Here is a 22,657-nt window from a genome sequence, read left to right as displayed (position 1 = left end):
TTGACCACATTTTGTTACTTTATAGCCTTATTCTAAAATGTATTAAATAAAATGTCCTCATCAATCTACAAACAATACCCCATAATGACAACAGGTTTTTATTTTATTTTTGCGATTGTATTAAAAAATAAAAATAAACGTATGTAAGTATTCAGACCCTTTTCTATGAGACTCGAAATTCATCTCAGGTACATCCTGTTACCATTGATCATCCTTCAGATGTCTGTACAACTGGATTTGAGTCCATCTGTGCTAAATTAAATTGGACATGATTTGGAAAGTCACACACCTGTCTATATAATGTGCCACAGTTGACAGTGCATGTCAGAGCAAAAACCAAGCCATGAGGTCCAAGAAATTGTCCTTAGAGCTCTGAGACAGGATTGTCTCGAGTCACAGATCAGGGAAGGGTACCAAAACATTGCTGCAGCATTGAAGGTCCCCAAGAACACAGTGGTCTTCATCATTCTTAAATGGGGGAAGTTTGGAACCACTAAGACTTACTAGAGCTAGCTGCCCAGCCAAACTGAGCAATTGGGGGAGAAGGGCTGAACACAATGGTCACTCTGACAGAGGTCTAGAGTTCCTCTGTGGAGATGGGAGAACCTTCCAGAAGGACAACCATGTCTGCAGCACTCCATCAAGCAGGCCTTTATTGTAGAGTGGCCAGACAGAAGCCACTCCTCAGTAAAAGGCACATGACAGCCCACTTGGTGTTTGCCAAAAGGCACCTAAAAGACTCAGACCATGAGAAACAAGATTCTCTTGTCTGATGAAACCAAGATTGAACTATTTGGCCTGAATGCCAAGCGTCATGCCTGGAGGAAACCTGGCACCAACCCTATGGGGAAGCATGGTGGTGGCAGCATCATGCTGTGGGGATTTTTCAGCGCCAGGGACTGGGAGAATAGTCAGGGAAAGATGAATGGAGCAAAGTGCAGAGAGATCGTTGATGAAACCCTGCTAAAGACCTCAGACTGGGGCGAAGGTTCACCTTCCAATAGGACAACGACCCTAAGCGCACACAGCCAAGACAACGCAGGAGTGGCTTCTGGACAAGTCTCTGAATGTCCTTGAGTGGCCCGGAGTGGCCCGATCGAACATCTCGAGAGATACTTGAAAATAGTTGTGCAGCGACACTCCCCATCCAACCTGACAGAGCTTGAGAGGATCTGCAGAAAAGAATAGGAGAAACTCCCCAAATACAGGTGTGCCAAGCTTGTAGCGTCATACCCAAGATCGCTGGCAAAGGTGCTTCAATAAACTACAGAGTAAAGGGTCTGAATACTTACAGTACCAGTCAAAAGTTTGGACACACCTACTCATTCAAGGGTTTTTCTTTATTTTTACTATTGTCTACATTGTAGAATAATAGTGAAGACATCAAAAGGAAATGAACATGAAATAACACAAGGGATTATTTAGTAACTAAAAAAGTGTTTAAAAAAATGAAAATATATTTTACATTCTTCAAAGTAGCCACCATTTGCCATGATGACAGCTTTGCACACTCTTGGCATTCTCTAATCCAGTTTCACCTGGAATTCTTTTCCAACAGTCTTGAAGGAGTTCCAACATATGCTGTGCACTTGTTGGCTGCTTTTCCTTCACTCTGAGGTCCAAACCATTTCAACTGGGTTGAGGTCAGGGGATTGTGGAGGCTAGGTCATCTGATGCAGCACTCCATCACTCCTGATTGGTCGAATAGCCCTTACACAGCCTGGAGGTGTGTTTGGACTTTGTCCTGTTGAAAAACATATGATAGTCTCACTAAGTGCAAACCAGATGGGATGGCGTATCGCTGCAGAATGCTGTGATAACCATGCTGGTTAAGTGTGCCTTGAATTCTAAATAAATCACAGAAAGTGTCACCAGCAACAACAAAAAAACACCTCCTCCTCCATGCTTCATGGTGGGGACCACACATGCGGAGATCATCCGTTCCGACTCTGTGTCTTACAAACACACTGCGGTTGGAACCAAAAATCTAATTTGGACTCATCAGACCAAAAGACAGATTTCTACCGATCTAATGTATATTGCTCTGGTTTCTTGGCTCAAACACGTCTCTTCTTGTCATTGGTGCCCTTTAGTAGTGGTTTCTTTGCAGCAATTTGACCTTGAAAGCCTGATTTCATGCAGTCTCTTCTGAACAGTTGATTAACTTTAAAGAAGGCACACCTGTTAATTGACATGCATTCCAGGTGAAGCTGGTTGAGAGAATGCCAAGAGTGTGCAAAGCTGTCATCAAGGCAATGGGTGGCTACGTTGAATATTTTGATTTGTTTAACACTTTTTTGGTTACTACATGATTCCATATGTGTTATTTCATATTTTTGATACTGTCACTATTATTCTAGAATGTAGAAAATTGTTAAATAAATAAATAAAATGGAATGGATAGGTGTCTCCAAACTTTTGACTGGTACTGCATGTAAATATCATATTTCAGTGTTTTATTTTTATTAAGTTTGCTACAATTTCTAAAACCTGTTTTTGCTTTATCGTTATGGGGTATTGTGTGTAGATTCATGAGGGGGGGAAATCTATTTTATTCATTTTAGAATAAGGCTATAACGTAACAAAATGTGAAAAAAGTATACTTTCCGAATATACTATAGCTAGATAGCTTACAATGCCTCTTCACTAGTTTTTCTGCACTTTGGTGAATTCTGGACAGGGCTTACTTGTTCCTTCAGGCATTCAAATCAGTGTTCATTTTGGCATTATTTTAAAAATATGTATTCTCGTCTTATTAATTTTGACTAAAATATCATTGTCTTAGTTGCATTTTTGTCATTTGAATAATGATTTGGTCTATTTAATGTCGGAATGAGAAACAGTGGGCCATTTATGTCAAGTAAATGCCCTTTCATTTTAGTCACATCACATTTGTATTGCCTCATTAACCTATAGTAAACATAAATCACTGTCTTCCATGTGCACAAACATACATAGACTTGTCCTACCAACATATTCTTCTGCATAACATCCAATTCTCTTGCCAACAGTAGAAATATGACAAACATGCACTACCGGTCAAAAGTTTTAGAACACCTACTCATTCAAGGGTTTTCTTTGATTTTTACTCTTTTCCACATACTTCGAATAATAGTGAAGACAGCAAAACTATGAAATAACACATATGGAATCATGTAACCAAAAAAGTGTTCAACAAATCAAACTATATTTTATATTTCAGATTCTTCAAATAGCATCATTTTACCTTGATGACAGCTTTGAACACTCTTGGCAAGGGCCGTGGTATGCTTTATGAATGTAAACTGTGGCCCACAAATGCGTGATAGAAAGAAAAAAAGTGAGTGCTGGTATTATGGGCAATATCTTTTGAACGGTAATGCCTAGAATCAAGCCGTTTTCTCTGAGGGAAAGAGGGAAACGTGGCTCGTACGTTAATTACAGAACCTGTCTATGAAATGCAGTTGGAAAAGTGTGAGAGTTGAGTGAGACTACAAATTCAAAAGCGTTCCTATACTCAAGGGAGAGAAAAACATAGCTAGACTGTTGTTTTACTATTAAACTTAATGCTGCTGCTGTTGTTTTTTATTTAGTTAAGCAGCTTGTATAAACCAGGCAAAGGGTATCTAACTAGAAGACTGGTGGTGACTGGTTAGTTACGTTGAATATGTGTATGATTGGAGGCGGAGCGGAGCCGATCAGCCTGTCTGACCACACTGCTTAACAGAACTTTGCTGTGATTCTGTGCTGCCAATTTTAATTGTGCTTATCACTCAAAGCTCTCAATCTCTCGTCCAGTCCATTTAGTAGTGAGATTTTAGTCACAGATAATTAAATTTTGTCTCGTTTTAGTCAACTGAAATATTTGTTTCTGGGTCTCTTTAGTCAGTTATAGTCTCGTCAATTGCCATTGAAAATAGGTGTGTGATTAATATTTGAGTCACTATTATTGTTGACGAAGTGAACACTGACTCAAATTGTAAGGGAGAAGCGAGAAGGATCGGAGGACCAAAACGCAGCGTGGTAAGTGTCCATAATGTTTATTTTAAAACAAAATGAACACTACGAAATACAAAACAATAAACGTGAAAATGAACGAAACAGTCCCGTGTGGCGACAAACACCGACACGGAAGACAAACACCCACAACCCAAAAGTGAAACCCAGGCTTCCTAAGTATGATTCTCAATCAGGGACTATTCTGCCCTTGAGTTGCGTTCCCATGCAAAACTAGACAGATAGCTAACAACTAAGTCTTCAATAAAACTCCCAAGGCGTGACTTTTCTTGAATGAATATATTGAAAACGTGTTGTGAAACTGCAAAATACAGAAAAGAATATACTTTAGTATTCAATTCACACCGACATACTGTAGCTGTACATTACACATTTGAAGTTGCATAAATACAACGCACGCGCTAAGGTACCATGCATCTGGCATGATGCCAAACCATATAGCTAATTGTTACTCATATGGTAATTGGCTCCTTTCATTACTCTAATAATGTACAACCATCCATGTAGAATAACAAAGCATATTACACTAGAAACAGTAACAAAACCACAGTATTGTATATTTTACAATTCGTTTGCATGACGCACGAGCAAAGTAATACAGCTAACGACATACATTAAAGGCATTGCAATTTGTGAGTAAATGCAACCAACATTGATATGTAAGCAACTCTATCAATAACAATATTATCATCATTAGCTAAATGCTTGAATCGAATTTACAGACAAATATTTTCCAAGGCCTTAGCGTGACAAGAAATAACTACATTGAAAGACCTGTAGCGTTGTTTGTAGCTGCTTCTATGCGTGCAGAACAAATTCTGTACTTCCTGTTTGCGTAGTCTTTCTAAGTACCAGAAAGCTCCACTAGGGGGCAAATAACACCATTGAACACAATGAAAATCCAATTTAACCATTGTAATAAAATAATCTGTTTCCTTCTAACAGGATGGCAGCACGGGGAAAACAATTGACAGCTGCCTCTGTTTGAGAACCATACTAGGCCGAAGTCAAAAACCAACATAGAAAAACCAACAGACTGCCACCCTAACTCACGCCCTGACCATACTAAAACAAAGATTTAATAACAGAACTAAGGTCAGAACGTGACACAAATAAGGATAAGGAAATATTGATTAGACTATAAGATGTGACAATGATATTAGCTTAGTTACGTTTTCAAGAGGGTGCAAGTGGGATATGATTTTAGAATGCAGGTAGATATCTTTAAGCTCTCACTCTGTTTAGACTCGCCACTTTGTGGACCACCGCAATGTGAAGCTACTGACTGGAGCAGGTGGGAAAGGGGCCTGCACCTTCCATAGTGAGCCCTGGAAAGAGTGGGGTGGACCGGACAGAGGGAATGGAGGAGATGGTGGGAACATCATCAAAAGTGGGTGAGAGACACTGTCACTCTCAACAGTGTTGCATTTTCTCAAACCGACCTGGTTTATAATCTGGTTAAAAATGTCTTGATCTTCTGAGAAGCTTTCGTTGACCTCTTCAGATCATTGTTGTTGAGAAAGGTTTCGGATGCTTACATCAAGTCCTATTTCCGTCTATCTGTTACTTGCGTGACTCCAGACGAAAGACAGGTGAAATCCCTGGCGCAGGTCACCCCCGTTTACAAAGGAGGTGATGGCGACTCAGGAGGCTGTAAGAACTGCAACGGACGCAACGCCAGCACAATCTACATCGCTGTGATTTAGTGCCCATGGCTACGGCCGGGGTGTTGCTTTGAATTAGGGGCTCTTGTATGAACGTAGATTTGAATGACTTTCATTTTGCGATGTAATTACTAAGTAAATACCAAATACCGAAATGCTGACTGTATAATAAAGTGAAGGCCAAACTGAATGTTGTGTGTGGTGTTTTGGAACCATGCAGGTGCCAGTGGGCACGGTGGTGAGGGAGCGGGGGAGACTATGGCAGACCTCTCCCAGCATAGCCAGGAGTACGTGGCTGTGTTTGGAGTGGCTGGGGGGGAAAGAGGAACCGTGCTTCCTGTCCAATGAGAACCGTGCCCCAATGACGGCCACCCCGGGAGAGAGAGGCCAGGAGAGTTGTCCTCCAGCTGGAGCTGCGTACCATCAAATCAAATCAAATGGATTTATATAGTCCTTCGTACATCAGCTGATATCTCAAAGTGCTGTACAGAAACCCAGCCTAAATCCCCAAACAGCAAGCAATGCAGGTGTAGAAGCACGGTGGCTAGGAAAAACTCTCTAGAAAGGCCAAAACCTAGGAAGAAACCTAGAGAGGAACCAGGCTATGTGGGGTGGCCAGTCCTCTTCTGGCTGTGCCGGGTGGAGATTATAACAGAACATGGCCAAGGTGTTCAAATGTTCATAAATGACCAGCATGGTCGAATAATAATAAGGCCGAACAATTGAAACTGGAGCAGCAGCACGGCCAGGTAGACTGGGGACAGCAAGGAGTCATCATGACAGGTAGTCCTGGGGCATGGGCCTAGGGCTCAGGTCCTCCGAGAGAGAGAAAGAAAGAGAGAGAGAAGGAGAGAATTAGAGAACGCACACTTAGATTCACACAGGACACCGAATAGGACAGGAGAAGTACTCCAGATATAACAAACTGACCCTAGCTTCCCGACACATAAACTACTGCAGCATAAATACTGGAGGCTGAGACAGGAGGGGTCAGGAGACACTGTGGCCCCATCCGAGGACATCCCCCGGACAGGGCCAAACAGGAAGGATATAGCCCCACCCACTTTGCCAAAGCACAGCCCCCACACCACCATGGCTGGACTGGTGAGACATGGGAGTGGGGCTCACTCTCCTCTGACTAGGTCTATGTTATTATAATGTGGGCGGGTTACAATAGTATTGTGGACGTATAAATGGGATGTTACTTGATCCCACAAAAATGTGTAACATTTTCTTCGATTTACAGGTTGGTGTGTGTTTTTCCACTTCAGGTTGGGTTTCCTAATGCAGGGAAGTCCTTCTCTTCTATGGACCATCTCCAATGCCAGGCCTGCTGTGGCTGCCTACTCCTTCACAACCCTCAACCCCCATGTGGGAATTGTTAAGTACAGGGACCATGAGCAAGTGGCAGGTAATGGAGTTTGTCTTACTGTTGTATATTATGTTGGGCACAAAGGTTGATCATGCAGTTTACCACCCCTCCCTTTCCCAATATCTGGTGGCTGACATCCCTGGTATCATACATGGGGTCCATCTGAACCAAGGCCTGGGGATCTTCTTCCTGCGCCACGTTGAGCGCTGTCGCTTCCTGCGCCATGTTGATCGCTGTCGCTTCCTGCTCTTTGTCCTGCACCTGTCCTCCCCAGAACCCTGAACCCAGTTCCAGCACCTGCGTTTCGAGCTGAACTAGTACGAGCCGGACTCTCCCACTCGCCCCACGTTATCGTGGCCAACAAAATGGATCTGCCTGGGGCTCGGGGGAAAATGGACGCCCTCAGGGGCCACATGGCCCAAGGGTGATCCCTGTGTCAGCCCTCACAGGCCAGAACACAGAGGAGCTGATAATCCACCTCAGGGAGCTGTATGATGTCTACCTGCAGACCCAGGGACAGGGCAGTGGGGAGGAAAAGCCCACCAGGTTGTAGGTCTGCCAGGGAAATGGAGTGAAATACGTCCATGCCTTTTCCTTTTCCTCACTGTTTAGCACCTACCAAATGTAGTTTGTTCATATTATAGGACTAATTTATATTTATATAATTGTGAAATATGGTATTTATTTATGATTGAATGTGCTTAATTACACTTGATTCTGCATTGTTTTATTTACACGATGTACTATACTCATACTCATCACAACTGTACAGGGGTCAGTGCTGATGTCATCAGATAGTTACTGTGATGTCATATTTACTTGTTCAGGGTTTTCCCTTATAATATCAACATCACACATTTAACCTTTAGGGTGTCTAGAAACTCTAATCAAAAATGCAAGTTAAACACTGGACAAGGCTTAAGTGGAATCCTTGGTACGTCTAACTCTGACGTGTCCCCGTTGAAGATGACATTTAAAACGGTTAAGGTAAGGGTAGGGTAAGGTCGTCCCAAGGATTCCACTTAGCATCTGCCGTTAGACATTTGGTCTCAGCTATCAACTTCTATTTTAACAACATTTTCAGAGCCGGAATCTCAGGAATTCTCAGTGACACGTCTGTCACCCTCGCTAAAGGTCTTTTCTATGTATTTCTCGGTGAAAAAAACAACACTGTGTTTGAGCTGACTTTTGACTTCTGTGCCCGGGGTCACACCATGGGTCACACACACTAGCGGATGTTTACTGTGTGTTGCTGCTAACTGGACTTCCAGAGGGCAGTGAGAGCGAGCAGGGTCAGGTCAGGCAGTTAGATGAGCAGTCAGGGCTGGCACACCATAGCTGCGTTTCATTGCACAAAACGTTTTCCTTCCCCCTGTCCTCATTAACTCCCCTCCACCGATCAAATAGAACTGGGCAGATGAAAGCAATATGACAGAAACTCAACCTGATCTTAGAGCATTTCGTATTATTATGTATGTAAACCCGAGACACTCCACGAAGTATGATACAGTGTGTTACGCTTCATATGGTATGTAGTAATTTGTGGATGTCCTTGACCCATTTCGTATTAAATGTTACGAATTACAATTCATATTATACAGTGGGGCAAAAAAGTATTTAGTCAGCCACCAATTGTGCAAGTTCTCCCACTTAAAAAGATGAGAGGCCTGTAATTTTCATCATAGGTACACTTCAACTATGACAGACAAAATGAGAAGAAAAAAAGCCCATGATCGAGGGAGATTATCAGTGATCTTGTATGTCTTCCATTTCCTGATAATTGCTCCCACAGTTGATTTCTTCAAACCAAGCTGCTTACCTATTGCAGATTCAGGCTTCCCAGCCTGGTGCAGGTCTACAATTTTCTTTCTGGTGTCCTTTGACAGCTTTTTGGTCTTGGCCATAGTGGAGTTTGGAGTGTGACTGTTTGAGGTTGTGGACAGGTGTCTTTTATACTGATAACAAGTTCAAACAGGTGCCATTAATACAGGTAATGAGTGGAGGACAGAGGAGCCTCTTAAAGAAGAAGTTACAGGTCTGCGAGAGCCAGAAATCTTGCTTGTTTGTAGGTGACCAAATACTTATTTTCCGCCATAATTTGCAAATAAATTAATAAAAAATCCTACAATGTGATTTTCAGGATTTTTTTCTTCTAATTTTGCCTGTCATAGTTGATGAAAATTACAGGCCTCTCTCGTCTTTTTAAGTGGGAAAACTTGCACAATCTTTGGCAGACTAAATACTTTTTTGCCCCACTGTATCTTACGAATTTGCAAAACGTACAATTTGGTACAAATTGGTGAAAGGTATAGTATGTTAAGGAATCCTATGGAGGTGGCTAACATTAGTGAAGCTATGGTTACGTTTAGGTGTTAGGTTAAGGGTTAAGGGAAGGGTTAGCTAAACGGGTTAGGGGAATGGTTAGCTGACATGCTAAATAGTTGCAAAGTAGCTAAAAAGTAGCTAGTAGTTGAACAGTTGCTAATTAGCTTAAATGCTAAAGTTGTCTGATGAGATTCCAACTCACAACCTATGGGTTTCTAGACATTTGCGTTATATCCCCGACTAACCACCCTACTTTTGTTTTTTTTTGCATTAAGTAACCATCTGTCTTATTATGTTGTGGATAGGATTGGGTCCAGTTCGGGACAAAAACAAAACAACACCCAATCTAAACCAGAGTGGGTGTGCAAGCAGGTTTGGAGGAAAAATCTTGGTGTTAACAGTGCAGGAGTGGAGGTCAATTGAAGAAGTTTATTTCCCCCCCAGGTCTTTCTATGGGACCTTTCGCTTCGTTCTACCTCACAAAGAAACACTATCATCAGTCTACACTCAGCCAATCGGAGTCAAATACAAAATGGACAAGGCCAATTATTCAGTAAGGGAGGGGGGCTAACAGCAGCTAAAGGAAAACAAGGTTTACAGGAGACTCACCAACCGATTGAATAAAGTGACAGTAGACCTAATCAGCCAGTCGGATGAAGAACATTGAAATGCACATTAGCCAATGAGAGTTACAATGAGACAATAACTGGATTTAGACTAGACTAGCCATTCACAATAATGCCAGAGTGTGGAATATGCCGGAACACTGGCAGTGCATCCTGTGTAGAGGATGAACCTGGCTTAATTCATTAATCAAATATTGAGAGATGGCGGAGAAAAGAGAGAACGTAGGGAGAGAGAGCCGCTGGGCTGTGCCAAGCTTTTATCCTTGGGACAAATGAGAAATAGGATGTCAACGTTAACTGCTTCTGAATGATCTTATGTGTGTGAATGAGTTGAACGCTGGTGTAGTGCAGCATGTTGAGCCTGGCCACTGTTACTGCTGTCTTTAAAGGATGACCCACATCACCTGCCCTCGGGGCGCTGTTATTGTCTAGATGCTGTGGCTATATCAAAACGGAGTGGACCATTACAGCTCTGTGCTCGCCTGAGGTGAAGCAGGGTGCTTCCTTTCCACACGTGTATTTAATGAGGACATTGTTGACCTGTGAATAAGTATTGTTATTGATTAATTCAGTGTCATCATTTTTGCTTTGGTTATTTGATTTGGTTCTGCTTTTGAAGTGTGTTGTGTTCTCTCCTACAGGGCAGCATGTGAGGGGAACGGACAATGAGGGTGAGAAGTGGGCCAGAGTTCTCTGGGACTACCTTTGTCTGCACCAATCTCTGGAAAAGGCAAGCCTTCGTATCTGACTGTATATACACATAAGATACATTTTGACAGGATACATTTCAAATGGGATTCAAACTGAATTTTAAGTTGTGTTAAGCTACACTCTTTTGGGAAGTCATGATTAGCTCATCTGGCTTCACCCAAAATAACATCATAATGAACTATCCTCTCTTACGATGATGTCATATTCCATGTCATACTCATAGATTTTCTCTTCTGTGTTTTGTAGTAATCTGTTCAAATTATGTCATAATTATGTATGTTCTCTCAGAGTGATGTCATAATAGGCCTGGGTTGGCATGACGTGCGTGTGGCAGAGAGGTCAGCTGATCTCTTCCTGGAAGGATTGGCTCCTTGGCTGCTTTTCACTGGTTACTTAGGCAACCAGACTGCAGGTCAGCAAGACACTGGGCATCTTTCCCGCTATTTCTGTCTTTCTCTGTCCCTCTTTCTGCCCATGCAAGAAAACACACACACACACACACACACACACACACACACACACACACACACACACACACACACACACACACACACACACACACACACACACACACACACACACACACACACACACACACACACACACACACACACACACACACACACACACACACACACACACACACACACACACACACACACGCATGTTACTATCCAATGTCTCTAGTGTGTGTGTTGTGTGTTCCAGGTGTGTGGACGAGGCCAGAGGCTGACGTGTTCTTGGATGCTGCTCTGAGGATGGGAGTGCCCAGGGGGAACATACAGCTGGAGACAGAGGCCACCAACACTGGAGAGAACATCCGCTTCTCCTACAGGCTGCTTAAGGAGAATAACATCCCAGGTGAGACTCTCCTCATTACAGACACACTGAAGTAAAAAAAAAACAACACTTTTACATGAAAGGCATCTGTTATTGGTGTGGCATTATTCTACAACTAAGGTGTAGAGGAGCACAACTGAATCACTGAAACACATTTTAGCCAAGCCGGGATTGTGTTGTTATGCTTATACAGACGGTCTATGTGTATTTTTGTCATTTACCCATTAGTGATTGTGTTTGTCATGTGTCTATCCCAGCTCACAGGGTGATCCTGGTCCAGCGGCCCTTTACGGAGCGCAGAGTTTTCGCTACCTTCCTGCGCCAGTGGCATGACCAGGAGGAACACACGCATGCCATCGTCAGTCTCCTCCCAGATGGGAATCTCTGCCTACCCCCACCCCACTGTGGGCACTGCCACAGACCTCATCACGTGCATGCTAGGTACTCTGTCCACAATATCAAGAATTGTGTGTTTTCGATAGAACTTTAGACCATGTAAGATAGTGTATGAATGCATTCAGAATCAAATATTCTCAAAAGTCAGTATTTTTCCATTGCCAACCATTTCACTTAATGCAGTGTAGGAATAACAGACATGAGTATGATGCTATGTGTGAGGTTTACACTTTGTGCTTGTGTATTCCAGGGGTTCTAGAGAGGATCCGTGACAACCCACGGAAAGGCTTCCAGGTGGAACAGGAGACTCTCTCTGCCTACCAATGGCTCCTGCACGCTGTCTACATTCCCAAGTGAATGCACAACACACACGCCCGCGCATGAACGCCTGCACTCACTTCCACGCACTCACACTTGTCCCTACGTCTTGCTATGTTGATGCTGCTGATAAGTCGGGATGGTTGGGAATTGAACATTAAATCACAGTGAACGTATATTTTGGAAAGATGTTTGTTTCATTGAAACCGTGACTTGAGATGCATGAAAATATACCACAGAACTCTGCATTACTACGTGACTACTGCATTATTACTAAGTAAAACGATATGAATGTAAAACAATGACCTTTATCTAGATACCAAAAAACACTCATAGAATATACATTCAAAGCCAACACCAATACAAACAAATAAATCAACCAGACTTCAGCGCAAAACTTTCAACCCAAGCTTTCATTGGTAATCCAAGCATGCCCCCATGTATATAGATGGGGCTGTTGTGGAACAGGTTGAGGGCTTCAAGTTCCTCGGAGTCCACATCACTAAGGAACTATCATGCTCCACACACATCAACACAGCCGTGAAGAGGGCTGACAACGCCTCTTCCTCCTCAGGAGGCTGAAAAGATTTGGCATGGCATAGGCTCTCAGATCCTCAAAAACGTCTACAGCTGCACCATTGAGAATATCTTGACCAGTTAGTTAAATATCTTGAATAGTTAGTTAAACAGTTAACCAATAGCTACCCGGAATATCTGCATTGATTCTTTTTGCAATAATCTCTTTTGACTCACCCCATACACTGCTGTTAGTTACTGTTTATTATGTATCCTGTTGCCTGGTCACTATATCCCTACCTGTATGTACATATCTACCTCAATTACTTCGTACCCCTGCACATTGACTCGGTACTGGTAACCCGTGTATATAGCCAAGCTTTAATTACTTGTCTATTTATTCCTTGTGTTATTGTTTTTATACTTTTTGGTTCAATTCTTTTCTACTATGTATATATTGTTTCACTGCATTGTTGGGAAGGGCCCGTAAGTAAGCAGTTCACTGTTAGTCTACACCTGTCGTTTACGAAGCGTGTGAAAAATACCATTTGATTTGGGAATCATCATCATAACCATCATAGAAAACAATATTACACTATTCTGACTCAATGTATTTTCTGAAGATTAAAGAGGTAAGCGATGGCGTGGTATGTTCACTGTTAATTCACCTCTAAATTGCAGCCATCGCATTCATAAAAGCACAGGGCCAAGTCAATGCCATGCAAGTATCTTCCCACTACATCGTCTCTCTCTGTGTGTGTTCTCAGTGGTCAATTTCATTGTTCTCCCTTCAACACTGAGTTCCATCTTGGTCTTTGTATTGATTGATCACTGACCTTCGTAGTCCTGTGTGCATTTGATGGTTTTTGTAAAAAATATTTAAAAAATGACACTGCTTGTTCTCATCCAGATTTTGCAAGAGCAAGTTTGCTGTTCTACCTCATTTGAAGAATGAGTGATCCAGTCCAGTTTATATTCCAGGAATGTGGCCGGTGACCTAGCCTGTTATGCCAATGCTATCTAGCCAGTCCTGGCAGAGCCAAGATGGGCTTAGGATGCGCTGAGGTCTGCGGTGTTGCAGATGGAGGCCAGGGTGTTGAACCTGGGGCCCAGGTAGAGGAGCGTGTCCTGGTCGAAGAGGGTCTCAGGGATGGAAATAGCATCCAGCTGGAGGTCTGTCTCTAGGTCCCCCTCTTCAGCGTAGGGGTGCGGGGCATAGTCCCCCAGCTCCTCTCCTTGAACTTGCAGGGTGTACATCCTCTGGAGAAGGTGGAGAGATGGATGGAAGGAGGGCAGGAGGGAGGGAGAGATTGAAGTGAATGGAGGAGAGTTGTGGTCACAATAAGGTTAATCGACAAAGAAGAAAACAGTTCAACTAGTACATAAAAAAAAATCACAATTTGAAAGTTTTTTTTTTTCATTGATTACAGCCATGACTGTTTGTGACTGTTGAACATTGTTACCTGATTCAGTTGGGTCATCAAGTGCCCGGATTTGTCGAGACAATTATCTTCTTTCCATGAGGAGTATCTTGTTCTTGTCTTCATTGATCTGCTCACCATTGACCCCTGAGTGATGAGAAACACAATATCACTACACACAGAACTCGCACACACGTACAAACAACACCATGCAACATTAGTAAAAATGAAAGTCTCAGAAAAAAATAGCTTACACATAAGGTTAATTGAAATATTCGATTTTGAAATACCTGTTCATAATAACCGTTGGAGCGTAAATTTGTGGGCGCACTCTGAAACAAGATGTTAAATGTTGCTGTAACACAGTGCCACTGAGAATTGAATGGACAGGGCAAAAATGTATAAAGGTAGTCGACTTATTTGATTGCTATAGCCTACCTTGCGCAGGGTGGTTCCTCGTTGAAACTCTCCCTGTTGTTGCTCTTGGTAGGAGGAGGAATACTTGGAATATCCTGAACGTACCTGTGCTCGCATACTGGCTGACTTCTGTACAGCCTGGGAAAATATATAATATTGACTTGTCATGGTTAAACAGTTTTCCATTTGTCAAATATGCCCAGTATGAACCAAAATAATTGATTGATTGAACATTGCAGGTTTCCTAACCGACATCCTCTCGATGGGTTGAAAAGCAGCTTTCGTTTCCACCTGGCTGTACACTTGGAGTATGGTAGCCGTAGGCACCTGGGGTCAAAAACAGCATATCGTATCATTTCCAGAGAAGAATAATATAATAATAATAATATATGCCATTTAGCAGACGCTTTTATCCAAAGCGACTTACAGTCATGTGTGCATACATTCTACGAACACGTGATTGTAGTGATAGTAATGTTGTCTGTGGTTACCTTGCAATCAGTTCCTGGGATCTCAATGTTCGATTTGAGCAGATGTTCTCCAGAGATTTCATCGAGAGGGATCAGCTTCAGATCTCTCTTAGAAGTCACCAGGAGAGACAACAGTAGAAAACCTAGGAGGGACACACATTTTGACACACATCATTCACACTAACCTGTGCTGTTTTAAATGTATTTAGTGGGGGCCAATTTGCCAAATAAGCACTAGGTGGCAATGTAGGCCAGTTTGTCTTTTCCACCAAACACAAGACTCAAAAGACTATATACCTAGTAGTAGCAACATGGCAGCAATGACAATCCCTATAGCACTCTCTCCAATCTTAGATCCAGTGGCCCTGCGCATGCGGCAGCTGGCAACCCTGGAGCAGTCACACACAGTGACGGACAGGTTGTGGAGGGCACCCTGACCCTGCAGGTCAAACACCTTCAGCAGCAGCTCGTGGTGACCTGCGTACACTGTGTTCTCCTTCACCAGGTTCACTGTGTAGCCTGGAGGGATGTGTAGTGAGAAAGAGAGATAGCAATAGCATTAGTTTAGCTAGTTGAGAACTGCATGAAGTATAGGCCTATAGTATTGAGAGACTTATGCCACATTAACATGCTAGTCGGAAATAGAAAACTCTGACATTTCTGACTTGCTAACTCGTTGTAGAAAGATGATTCCGAGTGTCCCACTTGGGAAGTATCAGAATCAACCAATAGGAAGCTCTATGCAAATAACTTACATTGATTTGAACTCTGAGGTTACGAGGATGTGAATGTGGCATGGGGCCTTCTTGTGCAAAAGCTACAGTTGAAGTTGGAAGTTTACATACACTTAGGTTGGAGGCATTAAAACTCATTTTTCAACCACTCTACAAATTTCTTGTTAACAAACTATAGTTTTGGCAAGTTGGTTAGGACGTCTACTTTAGGCATTTTTACAACAATTATTTACAGACAGATTATTTCACTTATTTCACTGTATCACAATTCCAGTGGGTCAGAGGTTTACACACACTAAGTTGACTGTGCCTTAAAACAGCTTGGAAAATTCCAGAAAATTATGTCATGGCTTTAGACGCTTCTGAGGCTAATTGACATCATTTGAGTAAATTGAAGCTGTACCTGTGGATGTATTTCAAGACCTACCTTCAAACTCAGTGCCTCTTTGCTTGATATCATGGGAGAATCCAAATAAATCAGCCAAGACCTCAGAAAACAAATGGTAGACCTCCACAAGTCTGGTTCATTCTTGTGAGCAATTTCCAAACACCTGAAGGTACCACGTTGATTGGTACAAACAATAGAACGCAAGTATAAACACTATGGGACAACGTAGCCATCATACCCCTTGAAGGAGACGCGTTCTGTCTCCTAGAGATGAACGTGCTTTGGTGTGAAAAGTGCAAATCAATCTCAGAACAACAGCAAAGGACCTTCTGAAGATCTGGAGGAAATGGGTACAAAAGTCTTTATATCCACAGTAAAACGAGTCCTACATCGACATAACCTTAAAGGCCGCTCAGCAAGGAAGAAGCCAGTGCTCCAAAACAAGACTAAGCCAGACTACGGTTTGCAACTACACATGGGGACAAAGATCGTACTTTTTGGAGAAATGCCATCTCTGTTAGGCTTGCAAGCCGAAGAACACAATACAGGAGGGACTGGTGCACTTCACAAAATAGATGGCATCAAGAGGAGGGAAAATTCTGTGGATATATTGAAGCAACATCTCAAGACATCAGTCAGGAAGTTAAAGCTTGGTTGCAAATGGATCTTCCAAATGGACAATGACCCCAAGCATACTTCCAAAGTTGTGACAAAATGGCTTAAAGACAACAAAGTCAAGGTATTAGCGTGGCCATCACAAAGCTCTGACCTAAATCCTATAGAAAATGTGTTGGCAGAACTGAAAAAGTGTGTGCGAGCAAGGAGGCCTACAAACCTGACTCCGTTACACCAGCTCTGTCAGGAGGAATGGGCCAAAATTCACCCAACATATTGCGAGAAGCTTGTGGAAGGCTACCCAAAATGTTTGACCCAAGTTAAACAATTTAAAGGCAATGCTACCAAATACTAATTGAGTGTATGTAAACTTCTGACCCCCTGGGAATGTGAAAGAAAGAAATAAAAGCTGAAAAAAATAATTCTCTGTACTATTATTCTGACATTTCAAATCAAAAATCAAATCAAATTGTATTTGTCACATACACATGGTTAGCAGATGTTAATGAGAGTGTAGTGAAATGCTTGTGCTTCTAGTTCCAACAATGCAGTAATAACCAACGAGTAATCTAACCTATCAATTTCACAATAACTACCTTCTACACACAAGTGTAAAGAGATGAAGAATATGTACATAAAAATATATGAATGAGTGATGGTACAGAACGGCATAGGCAAGATGCAGTAGATGGTATAGAGTACAGTATGTACATACGAGATGAGTAGGGTATGTAAACATTATATTAAGTGGCATTGTTTAAGTGGCTAGTGATACATTTTTACGTACATTTTTCCATTATTAAAGTGGCTGGAGTTGAGTCAGTATGTTGGCAGCAGCCACTCAATGTTAGTTTAACAATCTGATGGCCTTGAGATAGAAGCTGTTTTTCAGTCTCTCGGTCCTTGCTTTGATGCACCTGTACTGACCTCGCTTTCTGGATGATAGCGGGGTGAACAGGCAGTGGCTCGGGTGGTTGTTGTCCTTGATGATCTTTATGACCTTCCTGTGACATCGGGAGGTGTAGTTGTCCTGGAGGGCAGGTAGTTTTCCCCCGGTGATGCGTTGTGCAGACCTCACTACCCTCTGGAGAGCCTTACGGTTGTGGACGGAGCAGTTGCCGTACCAGGCGGTGATACGCTGCTGCGCCTTCTTCACCACGCTGTCTGTGTGGGTGGACCAATTCAGTTTTTTCGTGATGTGTACGCTGAGTAACTTAAAACTTACTACCCTCTCCACTACTGTCCTCAGCTGTTTCCTGAAGTCCACGAGCATCTCCTTTGTTTTGTTGACGTTGAGTGTGAGGTTATTTTCCTGACACCACACTCCGAGGGCCCTCAACTCGTCCCTGTAGGCCGTCTCGTCGTTGTTGGTAAATCAAGCCTACCACTGTAGTGTCGTCTGCAAACTTGATGATTGAGTTGGAGGCGTGTATGGCCAAACAGTCGTGGGTGAACAGGGAGTACAGGAGAGGGCTCAGAACGCACCCTTGTGGGGCCCCAGTGTTGAGGATCAGTGGGGTGGAGATGTTGTTAGCTACCCTCACCACCTGGGGGCGGCACGTCAGGAAGTCCAGTACCCAGTTGCACAGGGCGGGATCGAGACCCAGGGTCTCGAGCTTGATGACGAGACTGGAGGTTACTATGGTGTTAAGTGCTGAGCTGTAGTCGATGAACAGCATTCTCACATAGGTATTCCTCTTGTCCAAATGGGTTAGGGCAGTGTGCAGTGTGGTTGCGATTGCGTCGTCTGTGGACCTATTGGGGTGGTAAGCAAATTGGAGTCGGTCTAGGGTGTCAGGTAGGGTGGAGGTGATATGGTCCTTGACTAGCCTCTCAAAGCACTTCATGATGACGGGAGTGAGCGCTACGGGGCGGTAGTCGTTTAGCTCAGTTACCTTAGCTTTCTTGGGAACAGGAACAATGGTGGCCCTCTTGAAGCATGTGGGAACAGCAGACTGGGATAAGGATTGATTGAATATGTCCGTAAACACTCCAGCCAGCTGGTCTGCGCATGCTCTGAGGACACGGCTGGGGATGCTGTCTGGGCCTGCAGCCTTGTGAGGGTTAACACGTTTAAATGTTTTACTCACGTCGGCTTCAGTGAAGGAGAGTCCACAGGTTTGGGTAGCGGGCCGTGTCAGTGGCACTGTATTGTCCTCAAAGCGAGCAAAGAAGTTGTTTAGTCTGTCTTTGAGCAAGACATCCTGGTTCGCGACAGGGCTGGTTTTCTTTTTGTAATCCGTGATTGACTGTAGACCCTGCCACATACCTCGTGTCTGAGCAGTTGAATTGCGACTCTACTTTGTCTCTATACTGACGCTTAGCTTGTTTGATTGCCTTGCGGAGGGAATAGCTACACTGTTTGTATTCGGTCATGTTTCTGGTCACCTTGCCCTGGTTAAAAGTAGTGGTTCGCGCTTTCAGTTTCGCACAGTTCAATGCTGCCATCAATCCACGGTTTCTTGTTTCTGAATGTTTTAATAGTTGCTGTGGTTACGACATCGCCGATGCACTTGCTAATAAACTCGCTCACCGAATCAGCATATTCGTCAATGTTGTTGTTTGACGCAATGCAGAACATATCCCAATCCATGTGATAGAAGCAATCTTGAAGCGTGGAATCAGATTGGTCGGACCAGAGTTGAACAGACCTGAGCGCGGGAGCTTCCTGTTTTAGTCTCTATCTATAGGCTGGGAGCAACAAAATGGAGTCGTGGTCAGCTTTTCCAAAGGAGGGCGGGGGAGGGTGTTATATGCGCCGCGGAAGTTAGAATAACAATAATCCAGGGTGTTACCAGCCCTGGTAGCACAATCGATATGCTGATCAAATTTAGGGAGTCTTGTTTTCAGATTAGCCTTGTTATAATCCCCAGCTACAATGAATGCAGCCTCAGGATATGTGGTTTCCAGTTTACATAGAGTCAAATAAAGTTAGATCAGGGCCGTCGATGTGTCTGCTTGGGGGGGAATATATGCAGATGTGATTATAATCAAAGAGAATTCTCTTGGTAGAAAATGCGGTCGACATTTGATTGGGAGGAAGTCTAAGTCAGGCGAACAGAAGGACTTTGAGTTCCTGTATGTTTTTATGATCACACCACGTCTCGTTAATCATAAGGCATACCAGAAAGATGCTTGTTTCTGTCGGCGCGATGCGTGAAGAAACCAGATGGCTGTACCGACTCCGATAGCGTGTCTCGAGTGAGCCATGTTTCCGTGAAGCAAAGAACGTTACAGTCTCTTATGTCTCTCTGGAATGCTACCCTTGCTCGGATTTCATCAACCTTGTTGTCAAGAGACTGGACATTGGCGAGTAGTATGCTCGGGAGTGGTGCGCGATGTATGTAAACTTGGTGTATGTAAACTTCCGACTTCAACTGTAGGTATGTAGAGAGTAAAAAAGCCCATATGGAATAACGTATTATGAATGAGAGGTCAGATAGAGTGTACGAGACATTCATGAGGAGGAAAACCACACCGTTGTCGGGGTCAATCCTCCACTTGCCCTTGACATCGTCCCCTTGGAGCTGGAAGTAGAAGGGTCCGCTGTAGGGTTCTTCATCCAGGTCGTAGGCTGTGATGTTGACCTCGGTGTGCTCATCAGAAAGACACATGTCCATGGTGGCCATCTCAAGCTCCGGAAGGTTGTCATTCTGGTCCTTTAGGTAGATGTTGAGCGTTCCAGTTCCGGTCATGGGAGGCTGGCCTGTCAATCAGAGAAACTCTCAACTGACACATGCTGGTGGTACCGTGGATGATATACCGATACAGTGTTATTTGACTGATTTTGGTATAATTTACTGTATTGGAATAGTATTTTTTATAGTTCTTACCATCATCAATAGCAAACACTGTCACTTGATAGAGATTGTCCTTCACATAAGGTGACTCTCGGTCTAAGATCTTAGTTGTGGTTATTTTGCCGGTCTTTGTGTCTACTGCCACACAGTCACAAGGGTCCTTTCCTTTCACGTACCTACAATACATGGTTTGGGCATGTAAGATGTGTTTTCGACTACAGGTCTAGCAAAAGGTTGGCTTGGTTGGCCTGATTGGCTTCAAGAGTGTGCATCATCACAACATATGATCTAGGTATGACACTTTTAGTAGAAGTTTTATAAAAATCAAGAATGATCTGTGGTTTGAGGTCAAATTAATTATAGTAATGAATTGGTAATGAACTGTAAAAAAAACAATGTCATGGAGAACTGGCCGAGATTTCCAGTCTAGCTTGATAAACCAGTAGGAGGTGCTGCAGAACTGTACAGTAGGAGATAGAACAGAAGACCCCACTGAAGGGTGGGTTAAATGCATCCCCAGTCTTACTTGAAGGTGTTGGCATGGTTCCTGTCTAGATCGATGGCAGTGAACGTCTCCAGGTACCAGCCAACCTCCACATTCTCCTCCACCGTCACATTTTTGATGGCGGGGGTGAAGATGGGCGGGTCGTTGATGTCCTCCACCGTGACCGTCACCTGGCGGGTGGACAGCAGGGGCCGTTCACCTGTCAAAGATACCCCCCCTGTGGTGACCACATCCCACAGGCCCATGGCAGGACGACCTTTGACCTTACAAGAGAAGTAGGGTGCCTCATTCTCTACACTGACTGACAGGTTCCTCTGAGAGCCATCCTCGTAGTCCAGAGGCTACCAAGAGACAGAGGGAGAATGTGGTTTACGGAAGGATGATTTAGTGTTTCGTCAAACAAATGGATACAGGGATATGATTATTGCAACCACATCTATGAGCACAGTTCATCAGATACTACTCCAACTAATACTACAGGTCTGCTATTAGTTTGATTGCAACAACAACAACAACAACAACAGAAATATGATTAATAGAACCACAACTTTAAAAATGTAAATTGCAGAAAATCTGAAAGTCTCACATGACATACATTATCTTATTTAGGAGGCATTAACTTATTTGAAAGGGAACAGACCTTTTCAACAAACAAGACTCCTTCGTTGGTGTCTGGATCAGTGGTGATTCTGAAGTTCTGGTCCTTGTCTCCGTGGATAGTGTATTTGGCCTTCCAGGCTACAGTACCTTTGGTATCTTGGTCTGAAACCTGGAGCCGAAGAATTGGTACATCACTTCTGTCTCTCTCCTTGATGCTTCCTGCACCCTGAAATAATATAATATCCCAGGAGGATGGTACATTATAAGAGGGATATAGTTATGGTTCCGGAGAATCATTAATATATTTGAACAAATACCTCCACCACATCTTGTGATAAAGTGAAGAGGATATAATCATGTTGCCCACCGTTTGCCCAGTGAAGACAGGCAGATGGTTGTTTTCATCCTCTATATTGATGATGTTTGTACATGTGCTGGAGAGCTGAACCACCTCTCCACGATCTTTAGCCTCCACCAGGATGGTGTATTTCTTTGATTTCTGAAGTGGAAGATTATAACAATCACACTATAGTTGAAATTTAATGAATGAAAGATTATAGACATAAATAGAGGCACCTCTTACCTCGTGCTCCAGACACCCTTTGAATTTGATGATTCCAGTCGGACCACTTTGCTCAAGGAAGAACTCCAGGTTGTCTGGGGGCGTAGGGGTGATGGAGACAATCTTCAGGTCAAAGGTGCCATTGTTTGTGCTGCTTTGATCTTTATCTGTTGCAACTACAGCTGTCATGAAATCTCCTGATATGAGAGGAAACAGAGAGTCATGGTTTCAGGCTCCAATTCAACCAATCATAGATAAAGGACAACCACATTGCAGGTTCACTCAAAATACTTACTCTGTGTGTTTCGCAGCAAAATCCGTTGGTCAATGTCTGCAATTTGTGTCGATTTTAAAGTAACTGTCCGTTGACAATCTCACTTT

At 43.2% G+C, this 22,657-nt stretch overlaps 1 protein-coding gene and 1 pseudogene across 1 annotated transcript in view; one reads left to right on the top strand and one right to left on the bottom strand.

The window, feature by feature from the left end:
* The first annotated feature begins 3,661 nt into the window (after positions 1-3,661).
* On the top strand, positions 3,662-12,934 carry LOC124031709 (annotated as a pseudogene).
* Positions 12,537-22,657, bottom strand: part of LOC124031708 (cadherin-13-like) — a 26,313-nt gene continuing 16,192 nt past the window's right edge. Inside the window, exons 5-17 of the mRNA XM_046343292.1 lie at positions 22,298-22,473; positions 22,082-22,213; positions 21,755-21,940; positions 21,136-21,455; positions 20,643-20,785; positions 20,288-20,515; positions 15,370-15,591; positions 15,094-15,215; positions 14,852-14,929; positions 14,624-14,740; positions 14,476-14,517; positions 14,228-14,332; positions 12,537-14,024 (exon numbers count right to left, since the gene is read on the bottom strand). Coding sequence (XP_046199248.1) covers positions 13,815-14,024; positions 14,228-14,332; positions 14,476-14,517; positions 14,624-14,740; positions 14,852-14,929; positions 15,094-15,215; positions 15,370-15,591; positions 20,288-20,515; positions 20,643-20,785; positions 21,136-21,455; positions 21,755-21,940; positions 22,082-22,213; positions 22,298-22,473 — 2,081 coding nt within the window. The 3' untranslated portion in view covers positions 12,537-13,814. The remainder of the gene's footprint in view (positions 14,025-14,227; positions 14,333-14,475; positions 14,518-14,623; positions 14,741-14,851; positions 14,930-15,093; positions 15,216-15,369; positions 15,592-20,287; positions 20,516-20,642; positions 20,786-21,135; positions 21,456-21,754; positions 21,941-22,081; positions 22,214-22,297; positions 22,474-22,657) is intronic.

Source organism: Oncorhynchus gorbuscha, linkage group LG03 (assembly GCF_021184085.1).
Source record: "Oncorhynchus gorbuscha isolate QuinsamMale2020 ecotype Even-year linkage group LG03, OgorEven_v1.0, whole genome shotgun sequence".
In the NCBI taxonomy this organism is placed as follows: Eukaryota; Metazoa; Chordata; class Actinopteri; order Salmoniformes; family Salmonidae; genus Oncorhynchus; species Oncorhynchus gorbuscha.
Note: the sequence above shows the minus strand (reverse complement) of the source record. Positions and strands in the feature narration are given on the sequence as shown.